The sequence below is a fragment of the Pteropus medius genome, unplaced genomic scaffold (assembly GCF_902729225.1).
Source record: "Pteropus medius unplaced genomic scaffold, Ma_sr-lr_union100, whole genome shotgun sequence".
NCBI lineage: Eukaryota > Metazoa > Chordata > Mammalia > Chiroptera > Pteropodidae > Pteropus > Pteropus medius.
Window position 1 is genome coordinate 977,932 of NW_024352839.1, and position 17,346 is coordinate 995,277.

The window sequence follows — 17,346 nt, forward strand, 5'->3', positions numbered from 1 at the left end:
CACCTTCCTCTCCCCCGCCCACAGCTGTCCATCCACACTCTGGAGGACCCGCGGGACCCGCGGCACGTGCTGGTGATGAAGGGCGCTCCAGAGCGTGTGCTGGAGCGCTGTAGCTCTATCCTCATCAAGGGCCAGGAGCTGCCCCTCGATGAGCAATGGCGTGAGGCCTTCCAGACTGCCTACCTCAGCCTGGGAGGCTTGGGAGAACGGGTGCTGGGTGAGACCCCCAGGGTGGGGTAGGGGGTAACCGGTGTGCGAGGAGGAGCTAGAACAGACCTAACCCAATCTTCCACGGACAGCACTGATCCTGATTTTTCCCATTCCTGGCTGACAGCTGACCTGCCCCATCCGCACACTCACCTTTGCCTTTCCCTCACTCCTGATCTCTGTCTATCTTCAATTCCTACCTTGACCCCATCCCTCTGGACCTGTCCTCACATGGACCTTTCCAATTCTGACCTTTGACACCTTAGTGTTCCTAGCTCTTGCCCCAACTGATAACCTACCTTTGTTTTCACCTCCACCTTTCAGAGGCTTCCTCTTGACCCTTTGACTTTCCCCAGACTTGCCTCAATTCAAGACTTTCCCCAATCCTTGTCCTGACCTCTGACCTCCCCCAATTTTTGTCTTGACTCCTTGAACTTCCCTAACCCCTGCTTCAACCTTGGAAGGCACAGACCTGTGGTCCATTCTAGAGTTTTCATTTTACTTACTGTGTGACCACTGGCAAGAATTGTCCCCTCTCTAATTCTCATTTTCTTCATCTGAAAGATGAAGATGATAACAGCCTCACAAGATAGTTGTGAGAATGGATTCGGATAATGTAAACAAGGGATTCAGCACTCAGTCAGGCATCCGTGTGTGCTTGGTGCAAGGGGCTTGGTTATTTTACTCATCACCTGGCCTTGCTAGGGAAGGGTCCACCCAGGGCTCCTCTCTGACTTACCTGTTTTCTGGTCAGGCTTCTGCCAGCTATACCTGAGTGAGAAGGACTACCCACCTGGCTATGCATTCGACGTGGAGGCTATGAACTTTCCAACTAGTGGTCTGTGCTTTGCGGGACTTGTATCCATGATAGACCCGCCCCGGGCCACTGTCCCCGATGCCGTGCTCAAGTGCCGCACAGCAGGAATCCGGGTATGCCACCGGGGAAAGGACCAAATAGGGGCAAGAACAGAGGATGGCAGTATTTCTGTCACATCTGAAAATCGCTTGAACTAAAAAGGGATTATATCGGTTCACGAAACTAAAAAGTTTGGGGGAATGGAGCTTCAGATATAGCTAGATCCAAGAGTTCTGTGTCATTAGAAATTTGTCTTTTCTCAGCTCTGCTTTTCTCTTTCTGGCTATATTCTCAAGCAGTCCCTATATTTGGTGGACAAAGATGACCACCCCCCAGCAGATCCAACTTACCAGTTTAGTCACCTCACAGAAAGAGTGCCTTTTTTACAGTTGTACTAGATTGGATCACATGTTCATCCCTGAAGCAGTCACTGTGGCTGGGGGATAGAATACCTTGGTTGGCCAGGTCTGGGCTTACTTGCCCAATCTCGGCCAGCGACCTCAACTTCAACCTGAGGGGAGGGGTGGTTCCCTAAAGACAAATCAAGGGTGGGGAGCTAGTGCCGAACAAACATCACCCAAGTCTTTCCCACGGTCTGTAATGTACTATAAGATCTGGGTGCTGTTATCTTTCTAAGCTCATTCCTTAGCTCTCTACCTCCGTTCAGTCCTCGCTAGTCACGTTGGCCTGCCTGCTGTTCCTCCAACAGTTCAGGCATATTCTCACCTCTCTCATTTTGTATTGGCTGTTCCCTCTGCCAGGAACACTTTTCCCCCAGATTTCCACGTGGCTACTTCTCACCTCTTTCAGGTCTCTTCTCAAATGTCACACGAGGCTTTTCCTGGACACACTTAAAACTGAACCATCACTTTTCCACCCAACACTTGCCATCCCCTGTACCCAGTTTAACTTTCCTCCCTCCTTCTAACATGTGATATAATTTGTTTCTTAATTTTAAAAATTTCTGTCTCCCACACTAGAATGTCAGTTCCACGAGGACAGGGATTTTTATCTGTTTTGTCCCCGCTGTTTCCCAAGCAAATAGTGGGTGGTCACCATTGGTTGAATAAATGAATGAGTGTAACAGTAGACATCCACCAGGGAGGAAAGAGAGATTGGACGGATCTGAAGGGGTCAAAGATTTGCTGGTCCTCCCCACAGGTGATCATGGTGACAGGTGATCACCCCATCACAGCCAAGGCCATTGCAGCCAGTGTGGGCATCATCTCAGAAGGCAGCGAGACAGTGGAGGACATTGCTGCCCGTCTCCGTGTGCCTGTGGACCAAGTCAATCGGAAGTAAGCCCCCTTAAGACCTCCCCATGATTCTTCCCACGCCCCGTGCAGACTGAGGCCTAGTGATTCCCTCCCACCTCCTTTCCCAGGGATGCCCGTGCCTGCGTGATCAATGGCATGCAGCTGAAGGACATGGACCCATCAGAGCTGGTTGAGGTGTTGCGCACCCACCCTGAGATGGTGTTTGCTCGCACCAGTCCCCAGCAGAAGCTAGTGATTGTGGAGAGCTGCCAGCGACTGGTGCGACCCTGTTGATGAAGCTGGGCAGATGGGCTGGGCTGGCCCTGGGCTGGCCTCTCATCACCTGCCCACCTGTATCCATTCCCTGCAGGGTGCAATTGTGGCTGTGACAGGGGATGGTGTGAATGACTCCCCAGCCCTGAAGAAGGCAGACATTGGCGTGGCCATGGGCATTGCTGGCTCAGATGCTGCCAAAAATGCAGCCGACATGATCCTGCTGGATGACAATTTTGCCTCCATTGTGACGGGCGTGGAGCAGGGTCTGGGCTGGGTCAGAGAAGGGGGCAGGCAGTGTGGGCACAGGAAGAAGTGGGGCTGTGAGGAGGCTGAGGTGCCTGCTGTACTCTTTTAGGCCGACTGATCTTTGACAACCTGAAGAAGTCCATTGCCTACACATTGACCAAGAATATTCCTGAACTGACGCCATACCTCATTTATATAACTGTCAGCGTGCCCTTGCCCCTGGGGTGCATCACCATCCTCTTCATAGAACTCTGCACTGATATTGTGAGTCTACATCCCCAATGCTCCGCCCACACATGCCCACAGACATATGCCCATGGACAGACATGGTGGGTAGAGACCACCATGGACATTTTTGGACACAGAGTAACACAGACAAGATGTGTGTACAACAGCTAGCCAGATGCAGAGACACAGGCAGACAGGTAGACACAGAACTATGGATGTGGAAACATAGGTGGACACTCAGGTAGGCATGGATAGATCCCTGGACACACATGAACTCAGATCTGGACACTCAGACAAACAGAGATATTAACAGATATCTGGCTCAACTTGGATTGCAGATAGGTATCCTCCAACAGCCATGGACAAATAAACACTATCAGATAGATCTCAAGGCAGACAGACAGAAACGAGCCACAGATACAGCCACAAATGCAGCCATCATGGCCATGTTGACATGTTTATTCAACAACACTTACATAGTGCCTACTTTGGGCCAGGCACACATTAATTTACTTAATTTTGTCCTCATAACCACTCTATGACATGGATTTTATTTATCACCCCATTTTGCTGATGAACTAATTAAGGCATAGGCAGGTTGAGTGTCTTGCCCTAGGTCACACAGCTAATAAGTGACACTGGGATTTGAGCCCAGGTAGTAGGATGTCCCAGAGCCTGTGCTCACGATTAGTATATTCTGCTGCCACTCTGTAGTCACACACAGATGGGTTGGGAGATGGGGAGGAAGACACAGGGACACAGAGGCAGAAGGGACACAGAGAAATAGAGCGACAGAGAAATAGAGACAGGGACACAGAGACACAAAAGCAGAAACACAGTCATGAAAAGAGAGACCAGCGACAGGGACAAAGAAACAGAGTAAAGGACAGAAAGAGAGAGGCCAAGGCCAGAGTACCCCAGAGAAAAAACAGAGTCAGAGAGAGGAGGAGGAGGCAGAAAGGAAGGGAGACAGAGACAGAGAGGAGGAGGAAACATGCAATAGTGGAGATAAATGCAGATGTTCTGATGGAGATGGACACCAGGATATAGATACAAAGTGGACATGCCAACACTCTTGACAGGGACCAACTGGACCCAGGCTGTCCAGGCAGGTGTGGCTGTGTGGTCACTGCAGGTCCTGTCTCCTAACCTCAGTCCTACCCCTGCCCAGGGACAGGGGCCCAGGGAAACCCTTAACCCTGGTTCCTTCCACTCCTGGGCAGTTCCCATCTGTGTCACTGGCATATGAGAAGGCTGAGAGTGACATCATGCATCTGCGTCCACGAAACCCGAAGCGTGACCGATTGGTCAACGAACCCCTGGCTGCCTACTCCTACTTCCAGATTGGTGAGTGCCCAAGAGGCCAGGAATCCCAGGGCTCTCTATCTGGGCTGCTCACCTGCCTCGGGGGCTCAGACTGGGGCTCTGGCTGTTCTGGATCTCAGTGTCTGCATTTGATCCTGGATCTCTGTCATTCTCTGAGTCTTTATCTGCACGTGATTGTCTCTATGGTTCCGTGTCCCTTCTCTGTCTCTAGCCCTATTCTCTATGACTCTGTCTCTGGAGTGTTGCCTCCTTCTGTTATTTTGGGTTCTCTAGGTGTCTGTCTCTCTTTGTGCCCTGTCTCTTGTGTCCTTGTCAATCTCTCTTGGGGTCCTTTTCTCTGTGTCTGTCTCTCCATGTCTGTCAGTGTCTATGTTCCTGTCTTATGTCACTTTCTTTGTTCCTGTCTCTGTGTGTATCCCTGATCCTCTCTGTATATGTCTGTGTTCCTGTCTTTCTATGTCTCTCTCTCCCTGTGTTCCTGTCTCCCTGTGTCTCCTTGCCTCTCCCCAGGTGCCATCCAATCATTTGCTGGCTTCACTGACTACTTCACTGCCATGGCCCAGGAGGGCTGGTTTCCGTTGCTGTGTGTGGGGCTGCGGCCACAGTGGGAGAACCACCACCTACAAGATCTGCAGGACAGCTATGGCCAGGAGTGGGTGGGTCCCATGACTCCCTTGTTTCCAGTGCCACCTGTGCGTGTGGTCCCCTTGAGACTGAGCTCTGCCAGAGCATCCCAGATACTCAGACTGTCAGTTCTTGGGTAAGGGCTTTTCCCATCACCATCTTGAGCTCCAGACTCCTGGTTCTGATGGTCCCAGCTGTAGATGGGTCCCCTCCCTGCCCAGATGGTAACATATCATCTCAGCTGTAGAAACAGGCCTTATTCTGTTATTTGTCCTGCATCATCTACACAGAATATTTGCATATGTGGCTGACTTTATTGTAGGTTTGGAGCATAGAAAGGCTAGGCTTGGCTAGCAGATGTGTTTAGCTTGCCCTGTAGTTACAGATCAGGATGTTCTCCTTAAGCATTTACTGTAGTGGTTAAGAATGTAGACCTGGGAGCCAGACTGCCTTGGATTAATGGTATGCCACTGCTCCTCACCACTGTGTGACCCTGGGCAAGTTGCTTTGCCTCACTGTGCCTCAGTTTTCTTATCTATAAAATGGAGAGAACACCAATGTTTACCTCAGTGATGTCCGGGGTGGCCCCCACAGCAGCAGCATGGGCATCACATGGGAACTTATTTGAAATGTAAATTCTCAGTCCCCACCCCCACCCTCCAGGTTCAAAAACTCTGGGGGTTTGCAGGTACCTGGAAGTCTGTGTTTTAACCAGCCCTTCTGGGGTTCTGATGTACACTGAAGTTTGGGTACCACTAATCTACCTCATAGGAGTATTGGAAGGATTAAATGAGATAAAACATGTGAAACCCTTGCTACCTGGAGCACAGAAAGTGTCCTCTACACAATTAGCTGGTATTAAAAAGTTATATTGGAGAAGTGGACTGAATAGTGACTGCCCTTTTAAGTGCCCTGTTCCCCAAAAACCCACCTGGTCCACTTCATTCATTTTTGCCATATACCTGGGCCCTAGAGTCACTGGACTTCGCAAATCCTGCCTTGGGATTCTGATTCCTTTTTCCCAGGTCCCTTCTTTCGTGTGCCCAGGAAATTCTACATCCCTTCTTTCATTTTGAAAGCAATTGGCCTGACCTGTCATCTGCCCACACACTGACATCCAAGCTCCACTAGACCAAGGTGTCTGGGTCTCACAGCGTGGGGTCCTGCAAACCTGGCAGATCCTGCATCTCTCCGCCCCGACCCCTCCGAGGCTCTGATGCAGAGGAAAGAGCATTTAGGGGTTCATGGCTCCAGGCGCCAAGTACCTGGATGGCTGCAGCGCCTCTCTGTCTGGATTCAGGCTGCTTTTGTTTCCCACAGACATTCGGGCAGCGCCTGTACCAGCAGTACACCTGCTACACTGTGTTCTTCATCAGCATCGAGATGTGCCAGATCGCCGATGTCCTCATCCGGAAGACACGCCGCCTCTCTGCCTTCCAGCAGGGCTTCTTCAGGTGTCTTTGGCTGGCCCAGGCCTGTGCCTTCCCAAATCCCATCAGGTCCTGACTAGGGCTTACTGCAGCCAGCAAGACTAGCACCAGACGTGTGGTTCTACTGGTGCCAGTACTCCTCACTGATAGCCGGCCAGTAGCTCCCACCATGTGCCTCTCAACTGGCTCCCCCAGGTTTTTATCAACTAAAGGGGTGATGCTGGCAGGGCCAGCATGCACTGTTGCAGAGGCGCGGGCTACTCCAGTGTTAAATGTTTAGAACATCTCCCTGCTGATATCTGACCTAGTACTCTTCCATCTGGCCCCCAATCCCTGATGGCCTTTGTTCTGAGCCCAGCAGTCTAAGCCTGTTCCATCCTGTCCTACCTGCAGGAACAAGATCCTGGTGATTGCCATTGTGTTCCAGGTCTGCGTTGGCTGCTTCCTGTGCTACTGCCCTGGAATGCCCAACATCTTCAACTTCATGCCCATTCGGTGAGGGGTCATGAAATGAGTAGGATGGGCACGTGGGACACAGACCTGGGGATAGCCTTTACCTTGCCAAATCCCGTGTCTTCAGGTTCCAGTGGTGGCTGGTTCCCATGCCCTTTGGCCTCCTCATCTTCGTCTATGATGAGCTCCGGAAACTTGGAGTTCGTTGTTGCCCAGGGAGTGAGTGGGGAGACTGGGGGTGGGAGGCTGAAATGTTCCCAGAGCAGCTGCTCTGACTTTTGATTTTCAACACTTGACCTCCAAATCAAGCCACCACTGATCCATAACTTCTGAGCCCCTGGCCCCACCTCCCCCAGCACTGAGTCTTCTTTTTCTCTCTCTCTCCCAGGCTGGTGGGACCAGGAACTCTACTATTAGAGGGGCCCTGCCTCCACCACAGCCAGGTGGGGGTGGAACTCATTGGACTGTCTGCATAGTCACCAAAACACCTGAGCAATCAAGAGTCCTAGCCTCACCTGTGTCTGCTCCTGCAGCCCACGGCACCCAGCCTTGCAGGGACCCCCTCCATTCTCCTTCCCCATCCCAAAGAAGCAGTCCTGGAGCAGTCCCTAGGCCCAGTCCTCTGAGCTGGCCCGGAGAAGACCCCACGTGAGGGCTGGGGGACTTTGACGGAGAGTAGGAGCTAATATAGCTCCTGTGAGGTAGGCTGCCTGGGGGCTCCTCTTTAAAACACTTGTGTCCAAGTGGTAGTAATAAACCAGCTCACAGTGACTGTGCTTTTACTGTCTTAAGTGTTTTTCATGAGTCCCTTCGGTCCCACGATCCTAGGGGCTATTTGTTCCTAAAACACAGCCTGGCATAGCAGGTACTCAATAAATGTCCTTTGGGGAATTAATTTCTCTTTCTTTGCTTAGGGTTACAGCATTTAAAAGTGAGCTGGATGTGACCACAGACACCCTCCAAAGTATTGCTTTAACCACTGCTTCTTAAACCACCGTTAACTAACAAACTGCCTCTGGGCTCTCTCCTCTCTCAGCACCCTTTCTGTCAGGAGGCTCCTTGACACAGGGTGTCAAAATCTTTTCCAGCTCGGGCGGTCCCCGGCCCCCCACCCTTCACAGGTGTCTCCACTCAGATTCCATTCCTTCAGTCCTTTGCAGCCACCACTGCAAAGGGCATCCTCACAGGTTTAGTCCCAACCAACTTCTGGAGGTTAAACACAGGCTCCTCCTCACACCCACTCACCTGAAAAGTTAACCCTCTAACCGCCAGAAACTCCTACACCTTTGGCTACACCTTTTCCTGGACCCCCCTCATGCCTTGCTAACCCTTTATTTAATGTCTCTCTCTGGCTGAGCCCTGGGCTTCTCCCCTCTCTTCGCCACAGCACCCCCAGCTCCTGCCTCAGCTCTGTCTCTGCAGTGATGCCCACATCTGTCTCCAGCCTGCTATGGCATGTCTGAGAGGACTCACCTTGGCCTCTGTATCCTCCTCCAAACTTGCTCCCATCCACTGTCCCATCAGGGGGTTCCTTCTCCCTGGGAAATGTGGTGAGCCCTTAGGGAGCTTACAAGCCTCAAACTTGTGTTACCTCGGATTCCTTCACTACTTTCTCACTGTCATCTCCCCAATCCCCACAACCCGCCCCGCCCCCCCCCCGAAATAAACACATCCCATTGGTCACCACCACTTCTGCTTCTAGCCACTCTCCTCCTAGCCCTGCCAATCCTTTCCTGGTCCAGTCCTGGCCTTCCAGCCTCAGTCTCCCCATCCAGTGGCCATGGAGACCTTCCTAAAACCAAATCTGACCCTGTCCTTCCCCTACCTAGGATTCTCCAGGGTTCGCCACTGCCTCTGCTCAACTCCCCAGCCCAGCCCTCAGAGCCCTCTGGGATCTGGCCACTGCTGACTTGTCTCACAGTTCTGCTGGGCAGGCCAGGCCCTCTCTTTGACTTAAGGCCTTTACACAGGCCTTCACGCATGCTTTTCTTTTTGCCCCACTAACTCATCCATTAGGTCTCAGCCCACACACGATCTCTTCTAGGGAGCCCAGTTTGCCCCCCAGGTTGGGTCGGGTGGCTCCTCTGGGCCCACACAGCCCCTTGATTTTCCATCACAGTCCTAGTCATTATAGTCTATCTCATCAGTCCTACCACTCTGACCAGGCTTCACCCACGACAGCCCCGATCCCTCCGGCCAGTGATTTCCCCACCTCGGCCACAACCACTCTGGTCTGTCTGAGCCCCATGAAAGCTGGGATCTGTTCAGACAGTTGGCCACTAGCAGGGGCCCTGGATCGGAGTCCCTGCCCAACGAATAGTTGTCAAATAATTTCTGTAAACTTCATTTATGCCAATATGTATCAAGGGCTACGTGGTACACAGGATGGAGGTGTAGGTGAAAAACCATTACACAGCCACCCAACTGGGCTGAGGGAGTACCTAGTCTACTCTCTTTTGAATCATTCATTCCTTCTCCACTCCTCCCCTAAGACACCTGTGAACTCTATCTTCACTAGGGACAAGGAGAGGATGGGGCTAGATGGTGGTTGTGCCAAGTAAATACTTTCTCTGAAAACATGAAGACTGTCATAGCAGAGCTGAACAGAGCTGTGCTTGGTGCTTTCTAGGCCCAGGGTTAAATAACATTACGGCAAGATCATGATAGTCTGGCAGAGGAAGAGGGGCACTGTCCTAGCCCATGCTCTGGGCGATCCTACTGGGAACACTAGGGCTGGGGATCACTTTCCTGAGTGGGCAGGATTTGCATCAAGCACGACATTCAAAGCCCTGCTTCTGACAGCCCTCTCAGGGAGGGGGAGGGGCCAAGGAAGGGCTAGGGTGGGGAGGGTGGCAACCAGGAAAACATCCAAACTGGGGGGCTCATATGCTCTATTTGGCTGCAGCTGTCTCTGAACTCCACCCTGAGAAGGCTCAGGCCAGGCCTTGATCTGAGAGCCACAGAACTGAGTCAAAGCACTAAGAAGCTCAGAATCACAAAAGTCTGCTCCCAAAGGTCCAGTGGTTGGACTGTTCAGTGTGCAATGGGGAGACCTAGATGGTTATAAGCAGGGAGGGTGAACAAGTAAGACTGGGGTTTCAAATAGATCCCCTTGGCTGCCATATAAATGGTGAATCGAAGGAGAAGATTAGGCCAGGCTTCTAGGAGGTGACCAGCCAGGGAATGGCCTGTGGGGGAGACAGCCAGGTTAAGGCTGTGAAAAGTCCCCAAGAACCCCCTCTTGGATTCTAACTCCTTTCTGTCACCTGTTCCCTGAGGGCTCTGGTCTCTGCCACTGCTCAAAGATTATTCATTTCAAGCCCTCAGTCTACTCTAGGAAAACTAGGGGCCGAGGATCTGCTCCAGGAATACAGGACAAATCAGGGCCAGTTAGTTACTTGGCTCCAAAGGCAGAACAAGGGCCTCTGGGACGCAGATGAGTATGGTACTGGTAGACAGTTCCAGAGAGAGATGGAGGCCAAAATAACTTTCCAAATATTGTTTACTTCACTTAAACCTAGAGACAAGGAAAAGGTATGTCAATATCTGAAACACCAAGCCTAGGAGTGCACGTTGACAACGGCGACATACAAGGCCAGGGTGCTGAGGGCCAGCAGCCCTGTCACCACTGCTCGGGCCAGGAGTGCTGTCCAGCTGCCCAGAGAACAAAGGTAGACGAAGGTCCTGTGGGGAAACATCACAATGAGGGAAGGAGAACAGATAACCCACCCCCATTTGACCCAACCTTCAACCCTGCCCAGCTCACTCCATGACAAAGGCCTTATAAACGCTAAGGAACATCAGCAGGAGAACCGCTGGCCGGAAAGTGTGGTACAGGTCGTAGCGTGTTATCATCCACACCTGGGCAGATGCGACGATGTAATGAACCTGAAGGGAGGCAGGAAGTCAGGGCCAGGCCTTAGGGAGAAGTACCGCCACCAGCAAAAAAGACGTGTATGGGAGAGCAGGACTTGCGTACCAGACTGATGTTGGAGTCAATGCTCATCTGGATGTATTTCCAGTCAAACTCAATGCCTCGGGCTCCAACCCAGAGGGGGATGCAACTGAACAAGGCAAAGGGAGGTATTCTCCAGTACTCAGAAACCCTCGGCACCCAGAATCTGAGCCCCCACCCTCCAGAACCTCCCTGAAACCCAGGTGTCCTTTCTCAGGAATCTGGGTTCCAGGCTGCTGCACACACCGGGACATAATGAGCTCGGCTGTGGCCCAGCCCAGGGCAGCAACCATGATCTTGTACTCCCCTTTGCCGGCATTCCGGGACATGACAAGGTTTAGGCCTATCAGGTCCGCCACATCCACGCTGGCCTTCATGAACTCCTGTGGGTCAGGGTGAGGCTTCAGTAAGCACAGGAGCCAGGGCCCCCACTCCTGCATTCCCTCCCCTCCCTTGCCCCACTCACCCCAATGAAGTCATAGATGCCGCCTTCCCAGGTAGGAAAGAAAGTGGCCAGGAACAACATCTGAGAACAGAAAACAGAGAGGTCGCCTCAAGGTGAGGGGGATAAACTATGTAGGTTTTGTGGGAAGTTAGTGTGTACATGGAGGGTTGGACATTGGGGTTCTGGGGGCCCATGTGGAGAGGGACCATCAGATGGAGGCAATATTGCAGGACCAGGGGAGACAGATGGAGCCATAGGTTTTTCTATGGTAATCACAGGGTATCAGGGTCAGGCCTGGAGATGCACCGTATGGGGTTAGCGGCTCTTAATCATACAAAACTCCTCTGAACGATACAGATGAGTTTCTCTATTTCACTAAAAGTTGCCTGGAGACCTCTCCTCAGGTCCAAAGTCTGTGTTCTAGGGGTATTCCGGAGCATCCCTACGCAGGGTGCTGAGGACGGTCCCACACCGGGGGATCTGGGCGGGGCGGAGCCCTGGGTCTGGCGAGCCTGGGGGCCAGACCCACGGCTCCGGGCGCCCTCACCTTACACAGCTGCACGAAGAGGTAGGTGACCCCAGCCTGGACGCATTTCCAGAAGGCGTTGTATTCGGACCTGCAGGAGCGGGAGGTGAGGGCTCGCCCCGGCCCGCACCCCCCGCCCCGCGGCCGCCCCGCACTCACAGGCCGCTGCACTTGTAGGTGATGAAGTAGGGGAAGTAGGCCAGGGCGAAGCAATTCCCGAAATGAAACAAGGTCATGGCGCCAGTCCCGGGCCGCCAGAGCACGAGTCTCCACTTGGCCCGCCTGGCGCCCAGGCCTGGCGCCCCTGCCTCTGCCGCGGCCCGCGCGTCCTTCTGGGAGAGGAGTACGAGTCGCCGGCGCGCTGACGTCACGGGCTGCGCCGCGGCGCGCCGTGCGGCCACCGGAACCTGCGCCGGCCGGTACTCCCCCGGGAGTCACCGCGGAGCCGCGACGCTCGGCCCTGGGCGCGGGCTACCAGAGAAACCTGGGCGGGCCTAGAAAGCGGACTGACCCCGCCGTGACCGGCGCAGAGATACTGGGAGCAGCAGTGAGCACTCTGGCTTTTTATTTCGCTGGTGGCCCAGCGGCGCAGGGGGCACCTTTTGGGAGCCGAGGGCGGGAATGAGAAGTAGAGGTTCCGGCCCGGGGAGAACAGGGAAGCAGAGTAGGGGCTGTCCTGCTTCAGTTATCTCGGCTGAACATGTAGCTGAGAAGGTCCACCACCCGGTGACTGTAGCCGTATTCGTTGTCGTACCTGGGGAAGAGGAGGAGAGGGAGTCGGAATCTCTCCTGTTCACAGCCGGTATTCTCCACCCCGATGTCTGATCCCTTCTCCCTTACCAGGAAATGAGCTTCACGAAATTGTCGTTGAGCGCGATGCCGGCTTTAGCATCGAAGATGGACGAGTGAGTATTGCTGATGAAATCCGTGGAGACAACCTGGGTGTCAGAATTTCGAAGATAGGTGTGGGTCGCAGAGCAAGGACCTCCAGCAGCTCTGACTCTGATTCTTAGGCTTATTGACTATCCATTCATCGACAGTATTTGATGGACCCCTACTGTGCCCAAGCTCTGGGGACTGGGTATGAGGAAGGCACATGGAGGCTTTGCTTGTGGGAAACTGGCCAAAGGACACAGACCGCAAACACTCAGGTGCCGCACCGATAAATATTATTTTCTGGGAATAATGCAAGCACTTGGAATGGCTGGCACAGAGGCCCATGAGGAGAGGTGGCGATGCTGGGTCTGAATGACTAGGAGGGTCTGGCCAGCTTAGGTCCTCAACAGTATCTGAGGTGGAAGGAGTTATAGCGCAGAGGCCCTGACTGTTTTGGCCTCCGTGTGATGGAAGGCCGTCAGCAGTGGGGAAGGTTATCAGCAGTGGGGGTGATGTGATCTGATTTTATTAAAACAAGAAGTCCTGGCAGCTGTGTGAGGGTGGACCTGCAGGAGCTAAAGCAGGGAGGCAGCACCGGAGATGGTACTACTGGGAGCAAAGGGACATCCACTCCTCACAGGGAAGGCATCTGGCGTGGCCTGCCCTGAGCAAGTGTTGAAAAATGGGATATGTTGTCTTGTTCACTAAGCATGTAGTGAGCACCTGCTGTGTGACAGGCCCTGAGAGGACAGCTGAAGCTATAGAAGTGAAAAGATAGTCCCCAAATCCTTGCTTTCTTGGAGGACACATATTAGCAGGACCAACAGTGACTATGAAATGAAATCTCAGGTGGGAAAAAGGGCCACAAAAAGAATATCTTGCTGAGGAGGAAGGCTGAAATAGAGACTTGGAGGAGGTAAGGACAGACTATATGGCCACCTGGGGGGAAAGCTTTCCACACCAAAGGAGCAGCAGGTGTGAAGATTCTGAGGCAGGGAGAGCTGACCTTCCCAGCCCTGCAGTTCCTATCTTGATACATTGCAAACAGCTCCTTGATAACTGGAAAGTCATGCTCCCTCCCCAGAGGGCTCCTCCCAGGGTCCCCTCTCCTGAGCCCCTACCTCATCCTCAGTGTAGGCAAGGATACCAGCCATGCGCCCCTTGGCTTCTGCTTTTATAGCGTCCTTGATGGCCGAGTATGGAGTAGGCTGGGCCAGGCGACAAGTCAGGTCCACGACAGACACATCGGGGGTTGGCACCCGGAATGCCGTTCCTGTCAGCTTCCTGGAGAATCCCACATTGGGGCAGGTGTCAGAACTCAATGACTTCTCCGTTCATCTCCCTTCACCTTTACTTTTCCCTCAATAGATGCCTCAAGGATTGGGGACCAGTCCAGTCCACCTGAGGTGTGCCCTCTACCTTGGTTGCAGTTTCCTGCCCTCATACCCTTTGAGTGCTGGGATGACTTTGCCCACAGCCTTGGCAGCCCCTGTGGAGGCTGGGATGATGTTCTGGTGGGCTCCCCGTCCATCTCTCCAGGCCTTGTTCGATGGCCCATCCACTGTCTTCTGGGTGGCAGTGTAGGAATGCACTGTGGTCTTGGAGAAGAAGGGGGCTTAAGAGCCTTCCTGCTCCTAAGCTCCCATGCCTCTTTTTCCCAGGTCTGTGGTGGTGAGCTAGGTGTGGAGGTTGGCAGGGCCACCACCACAGACCACAGGAGGGCACCTGCAGGCTAGGGTCCAGCCTTTCCTGAATGTTGCACAGTATTTTAAAAGACTTCATCACCGGTGGGCCTCTTCTCCCGAAAGCAGTCTCTTTCTGTTAACTCCACACACTAAGCATGTCCTGGGAGGAAGGGGTAGAGTTTCCCTGCCATCCATCCTGGCCCAGCCCTCTTCCCAACTCACCATCAGTCCTTCCACGATCCCGAATCGCTCATGGATGACCTTGGCGAGGGGGGCCAGGCAGTTGGTGGTGCAGGATGCATTGCTGAAACAGTCCGTGTGCAAGGGCACTGTAAGGTGAGTTGCGGAGCCACCCCTCCACCTCACTTTGGGGGTGTTTTGTGAAAAGTCAGTATGGGGATGAGAGGGATCACTGGGGCTGCATTCAGACTGAAGGAGGCACCGGAGGTGCAGCTGGGGGAAGCTCCCCCAAGCATGTTGTCCAGAAGTCATACGTGTCTAACAGTTTTAGGGTGATATTAACATGACTGTTAAGACTTTGGGAAGGAGAAGCAGACTGATGTGAAAGAAGCATCAGGGAGGCTGGTGGGAGTGGGGGTGGGGCGGGTGAGTCTGATCCCTCCCCATCACAGGCTGGCATGTCCTCTGGGCATGACTTACATACTTCAGGATGTTGCTGCCCATTACCTGACAATCTTCATGGAGTCAGGGTTATAGTCCTTTTCGTTCACCCCCATGACAAATGTGGGTGCATCTGGTGAGGGAGCGCAGATGACCACACGAAGGGCACCTGCCTTGATGTGGTTCTGGGGAAGGAGGAAGGAGCACTGGTGTCGTGAATTCATGAGGTGCTTTGAGTGCCACCACCACCCCGCCCCCAGCCAGCCCTGGACACCTCTCCCACTTACGGAAGTTTCCTCTAATGACAGGAACACGCCTGTGGACTCCACCACAAAGGGGCTCCCGACAGACTTCCAGGGGATATCTCTGGGCTGCTTGCTGTGGAGGGGTGGCAGTGCTGTGCGTCATTCTCCCTGCATGGCCTCGCCTTCATAGTCCATGGCCTTTACTGCTCAAAGGGCTGATCAGACACCTTCCCACCTGGCCTGTGACCATCTGTTCTCCCCACCCCACACATACCTAGCTGTCCCAGATGGATTCGACCCTGCTGGTCTTGCCTCACCCCAAATCCCTTTGCAGGCCACTTTTCTTGACTGCACCACCTGGGTATGTACAAGCTGCCGCCTCCCCGACTCAGGCCTCACCTGCCCCCAGGGGACCGTCCCTGACTACTCCCAACCAGATTAGGCCCTTTCTACCTATGCTGCCTGGAATGTGGACCGTGGGAGGGCGAGGCTTCAGGTCCCTTGCTCTGGCAACCTCACGACAGCCCTCCTTGCCCCTCTTATATTTGCCACTCAGTTCCTGCTACCGGGAGCCGACTGCCAGGCAAGTCCCTGAAGACAGGTACTACATCCTGAGAGCAATGGGCGTGGTGGGGATGTAATCAAAGCCTGAGACTGCCCTGGGGTCAGCGAGGGCTAGGGGTTTACATCAGAAAAGTAAGGAGCTTTTCTGTTTCTTGTTTTATAAATTTACATTTTTAATTGATATTTTATCAAATGTTTGCACTTGAAACATATTAAACATCTATTGCTGTTTTCTACTTGGCTTGTATACCAGTCTTTTCCTTCACTGGGTTTATCACAGCTGCAATATTTGCTTTTGTGATTATTTGTTAGTATACGTCTCTTCTAGACCAGTGGTCCCCAACCTCTTTGGCACCAGGGACCAGTGCTCCTTTGAGAATCTCATGCCTGATCATATGAGGTGGAGCTGAGGTGGTGATGCTAGCGCTGGGGCGCGACTGCAAATATAGATGAAGCTTTGTTCACTGGCCCGCTGCTCACTTGTTGTGTGGCCCAGTTCCAACAGGCCATGGACCGGTGCCGGTCTGCGGCCGGGGGACCCCTGTTCTAGACCACTCCTTGCAGCAGGGCTGGGTCTGTTTTCTTTGTCATTAATCCTGATCACCCCAGAGGGGTTCAGTCGGTGTTTGTAGGAATATTTTTTATTAGCCATCCTGCGTGTTTACTGAACACCTGCCATATGTCCATATTCGAAATGCTTTACCTGTACTGAACTCATTTAACTCTCACAACCTGAGGAGTAAGTACTGTTATTATTGGCATTCTTCAGAGAAGCCAGAGCAGAAGTGAAGGGGTAGGAGGCAGAGCTGGCCAAGAGCGCAGGCAGGCTGGCCCTAGGATCTGTACTGGCTGCATTGCCAGAGTGAATGAATGAAAGAATAAATGAATGAATGTACAAATGAATAAATGAATGACTTGCTTCCTCTCTTCTCCCTGGGCCACACACACGGTTCTTCTCTCTCCCTGGTCATCTGCTCTGTCAGGTCACCTTATCATCTGGCCTACTAGTTCTTCTCTGAGGCCTCCCATTTCCTGCCTTCCAAGTTGGGCTCTTCAATAAATTCCTTTGCAATAATTGCTGAGTTGGCATGGGGCAAAGAGTTGGCAGCCCAGGAGGCCCTAGTCCATTATGGGTTTGCCTTCCTGTCCAGGGGCCTGTTTTGAGGTTTCCATTCATTCTTCAAGGAACTGCTGAGTCTACCCAGAGCCAAGGCCTGCGCCTACAGGTACCAAAGCAGCAGCGGTGACGCAACTGACAGGGCCCTTCTTGCAAGGAGGCTGTCGCCTTGTGGGAAAATGCTATTCCCAGTGCTCCCCACAGACCTGTTAACTTCAGCTATGCTCCCCACTATGGCTGTGATGGATATGGTCGTCATCCCTATCAGCTACATTAGGAAATAGGCTCAAGGAAGTTCAGTCCCTTGCCCAAGGTCACCTGACTAGGAAGGATGGAGCGGAGTAAAGTACACACAAAGCAAGATAACTTGTGCCGAGTGCCCGGTGAATGCCAACAGTGCAGTGACGGAG

At 53.0% G+C, this 17,346-nt stretch overlaps 3 protein-coding genes and 1 long non-coding RNA gene across 7 annotated transcripts in view; 2 read left to right on the plus strand and 2 right to left on the minus strand.

Moving 5' to 3' along the window:
* ATP4A (ATPase H+/K+ transporting subunit alpha) overlaps positions 1 to 7,683 on the plus strand; it is a 130,541-nt gene extending 122,858 nt beyond the window's left edge. For all 3 annotated transcript variants that reach the window (XM_039850061.1, XM_039850062.1, XM_039850060.1), the window contains 12 exons: positions 25 to 217; positions 962 to 1,137; positions 2,225 to 2,361; positions 2,448 to 2,598; positions 2,690 to 2,858; positions 2,951 to 3,105; positions 4,293 to 4,416; positions 4,906 to 5,051; positions 6,340 to 6,473; positions 6,843 to 6,944; positions 7,030 to 7,121; positions 7,291 to 7,683. In XM_039850061.1, the coding sequence (XP_039705995.1) occupies positions 25 to 217; positions 962 to 1,137; positions 2,225 to 2,361; positions 2,448 to 2,598; positions 2,690 to 2,858; positions 2,951 to 3,105; positions 4,293 to 4,416; positions 4,906 to 5,051; positions 6,340 to 6,473; positions 6,843 to 6,944; positions 7,030 to 7,121; positions 7,291 to 7,319 (1,608 nt within the window). In that variant the 3' untranslated portion in view covers positions 7,320 to 7,683. The remainder of the gene's footprint in view (positions 1 to 24; positions 218 to 961; positions 1,138 to 2,224; positions 2,362 to 2,447; positions 2,599 to 2,689; positions 2,859 to 2,950; positions 3,106 to 4,292; positions 4,417 to 4,905; positions 5,052 to 6,339; positions 6,474 to 6,842; positions 6,945 to 7,029; positions 7,122 to 7,290) is intronic.
* Positions 7,684 to 10,386: 2,703 nt separating this feature from the next.
* On the minus strand, positions 10,387 to 12,187 carry TMEM147 (transmembrane protein 147). Its single transcript, XM_039850063.1, has 7 exons — positions 11,988 to 12,187; positions 11,850 to 11,919; positions 11,324 to 11,383; positions 11,104 to 11,240; positions 10,882 to 10,966; positions 10,669 to 10,790; positions 10,387 to 10,586 (listed from the first exon to the last, which is right to left on the minus strand). Exons 1-7 carry the CDS (start codon positions 12,062 to 12,064, stop codon positions 10,463 to 10,465), a joined length of 675 nt encoding a protein of 224 aa, XP_039705997.1. The 5' UTR covers positions 12,065 to 12,187; the 3' UTR covers positions 10,387 to 10,462.
* Positions 12,188 to 12,232: 45 nt separating this feature from the next.
* On the plus strand, positions 12,233 to 16,055 carry LOC120592422 (uncharacterized). 2 transcript variants are annotated; one of them, XR_005650115.1, is made up of 3 exons: positions 12,233 to 12,375; positions 12,672 to 14,725; positions 15,319 to 16,055. It is a non-coding gene; the product is annotated as an uncharacterized LOC120592422 (long non-coding RNA). The 2 variants fall into 2 exon arrangements; XR_005650114.1 differs by having other exon boundaries at positions 12,672 to 16,055.
* The window catches only part of GAPDHS (glyceraldehyde-3-phosphate dehydrogenase, spermatogenic), a 9,737-nt gene continuing 4,763 nt past the window's right edge, over positions 12,373 to 17,346 (minus strand). Inside the window, exons 5-11 of the mRNA XM_039850064.1 lie at positions 15,298 to 15,388; positions 15,077 to 15,195; positions 14,612 to 14,693; positions 14,151 to 14,302; positions 13,826 to 13,988; positions 12,669 to 12,766; positions 12,373 to 12,582 (exon numbers count right to left, since the gene is read on the minus strand). Coding sequence (XP_039705998.1) covers positions 12,510 to 12,582; positions 12,669 to 12,766; positions 13,826 to 13,988; positions 14,151 to 14,302; positions 14,612 to 14,693; positions 15,077 to 15,195; positions 15,298 to 15,388 — 778 coding nt within the window. The 3' untranslated portion in view covers positions 12,373 to 12,509. The remainder of the gene's footprint in view (positions 12,583 to 12,668; positions 12,767 to 13,825; positions 13,989 to 14,150; positions 14,303 to 14,611; positions 14,694 to 15,076; positions 15,196 to 15,297; positions 15,389 to 17,346) is intronic.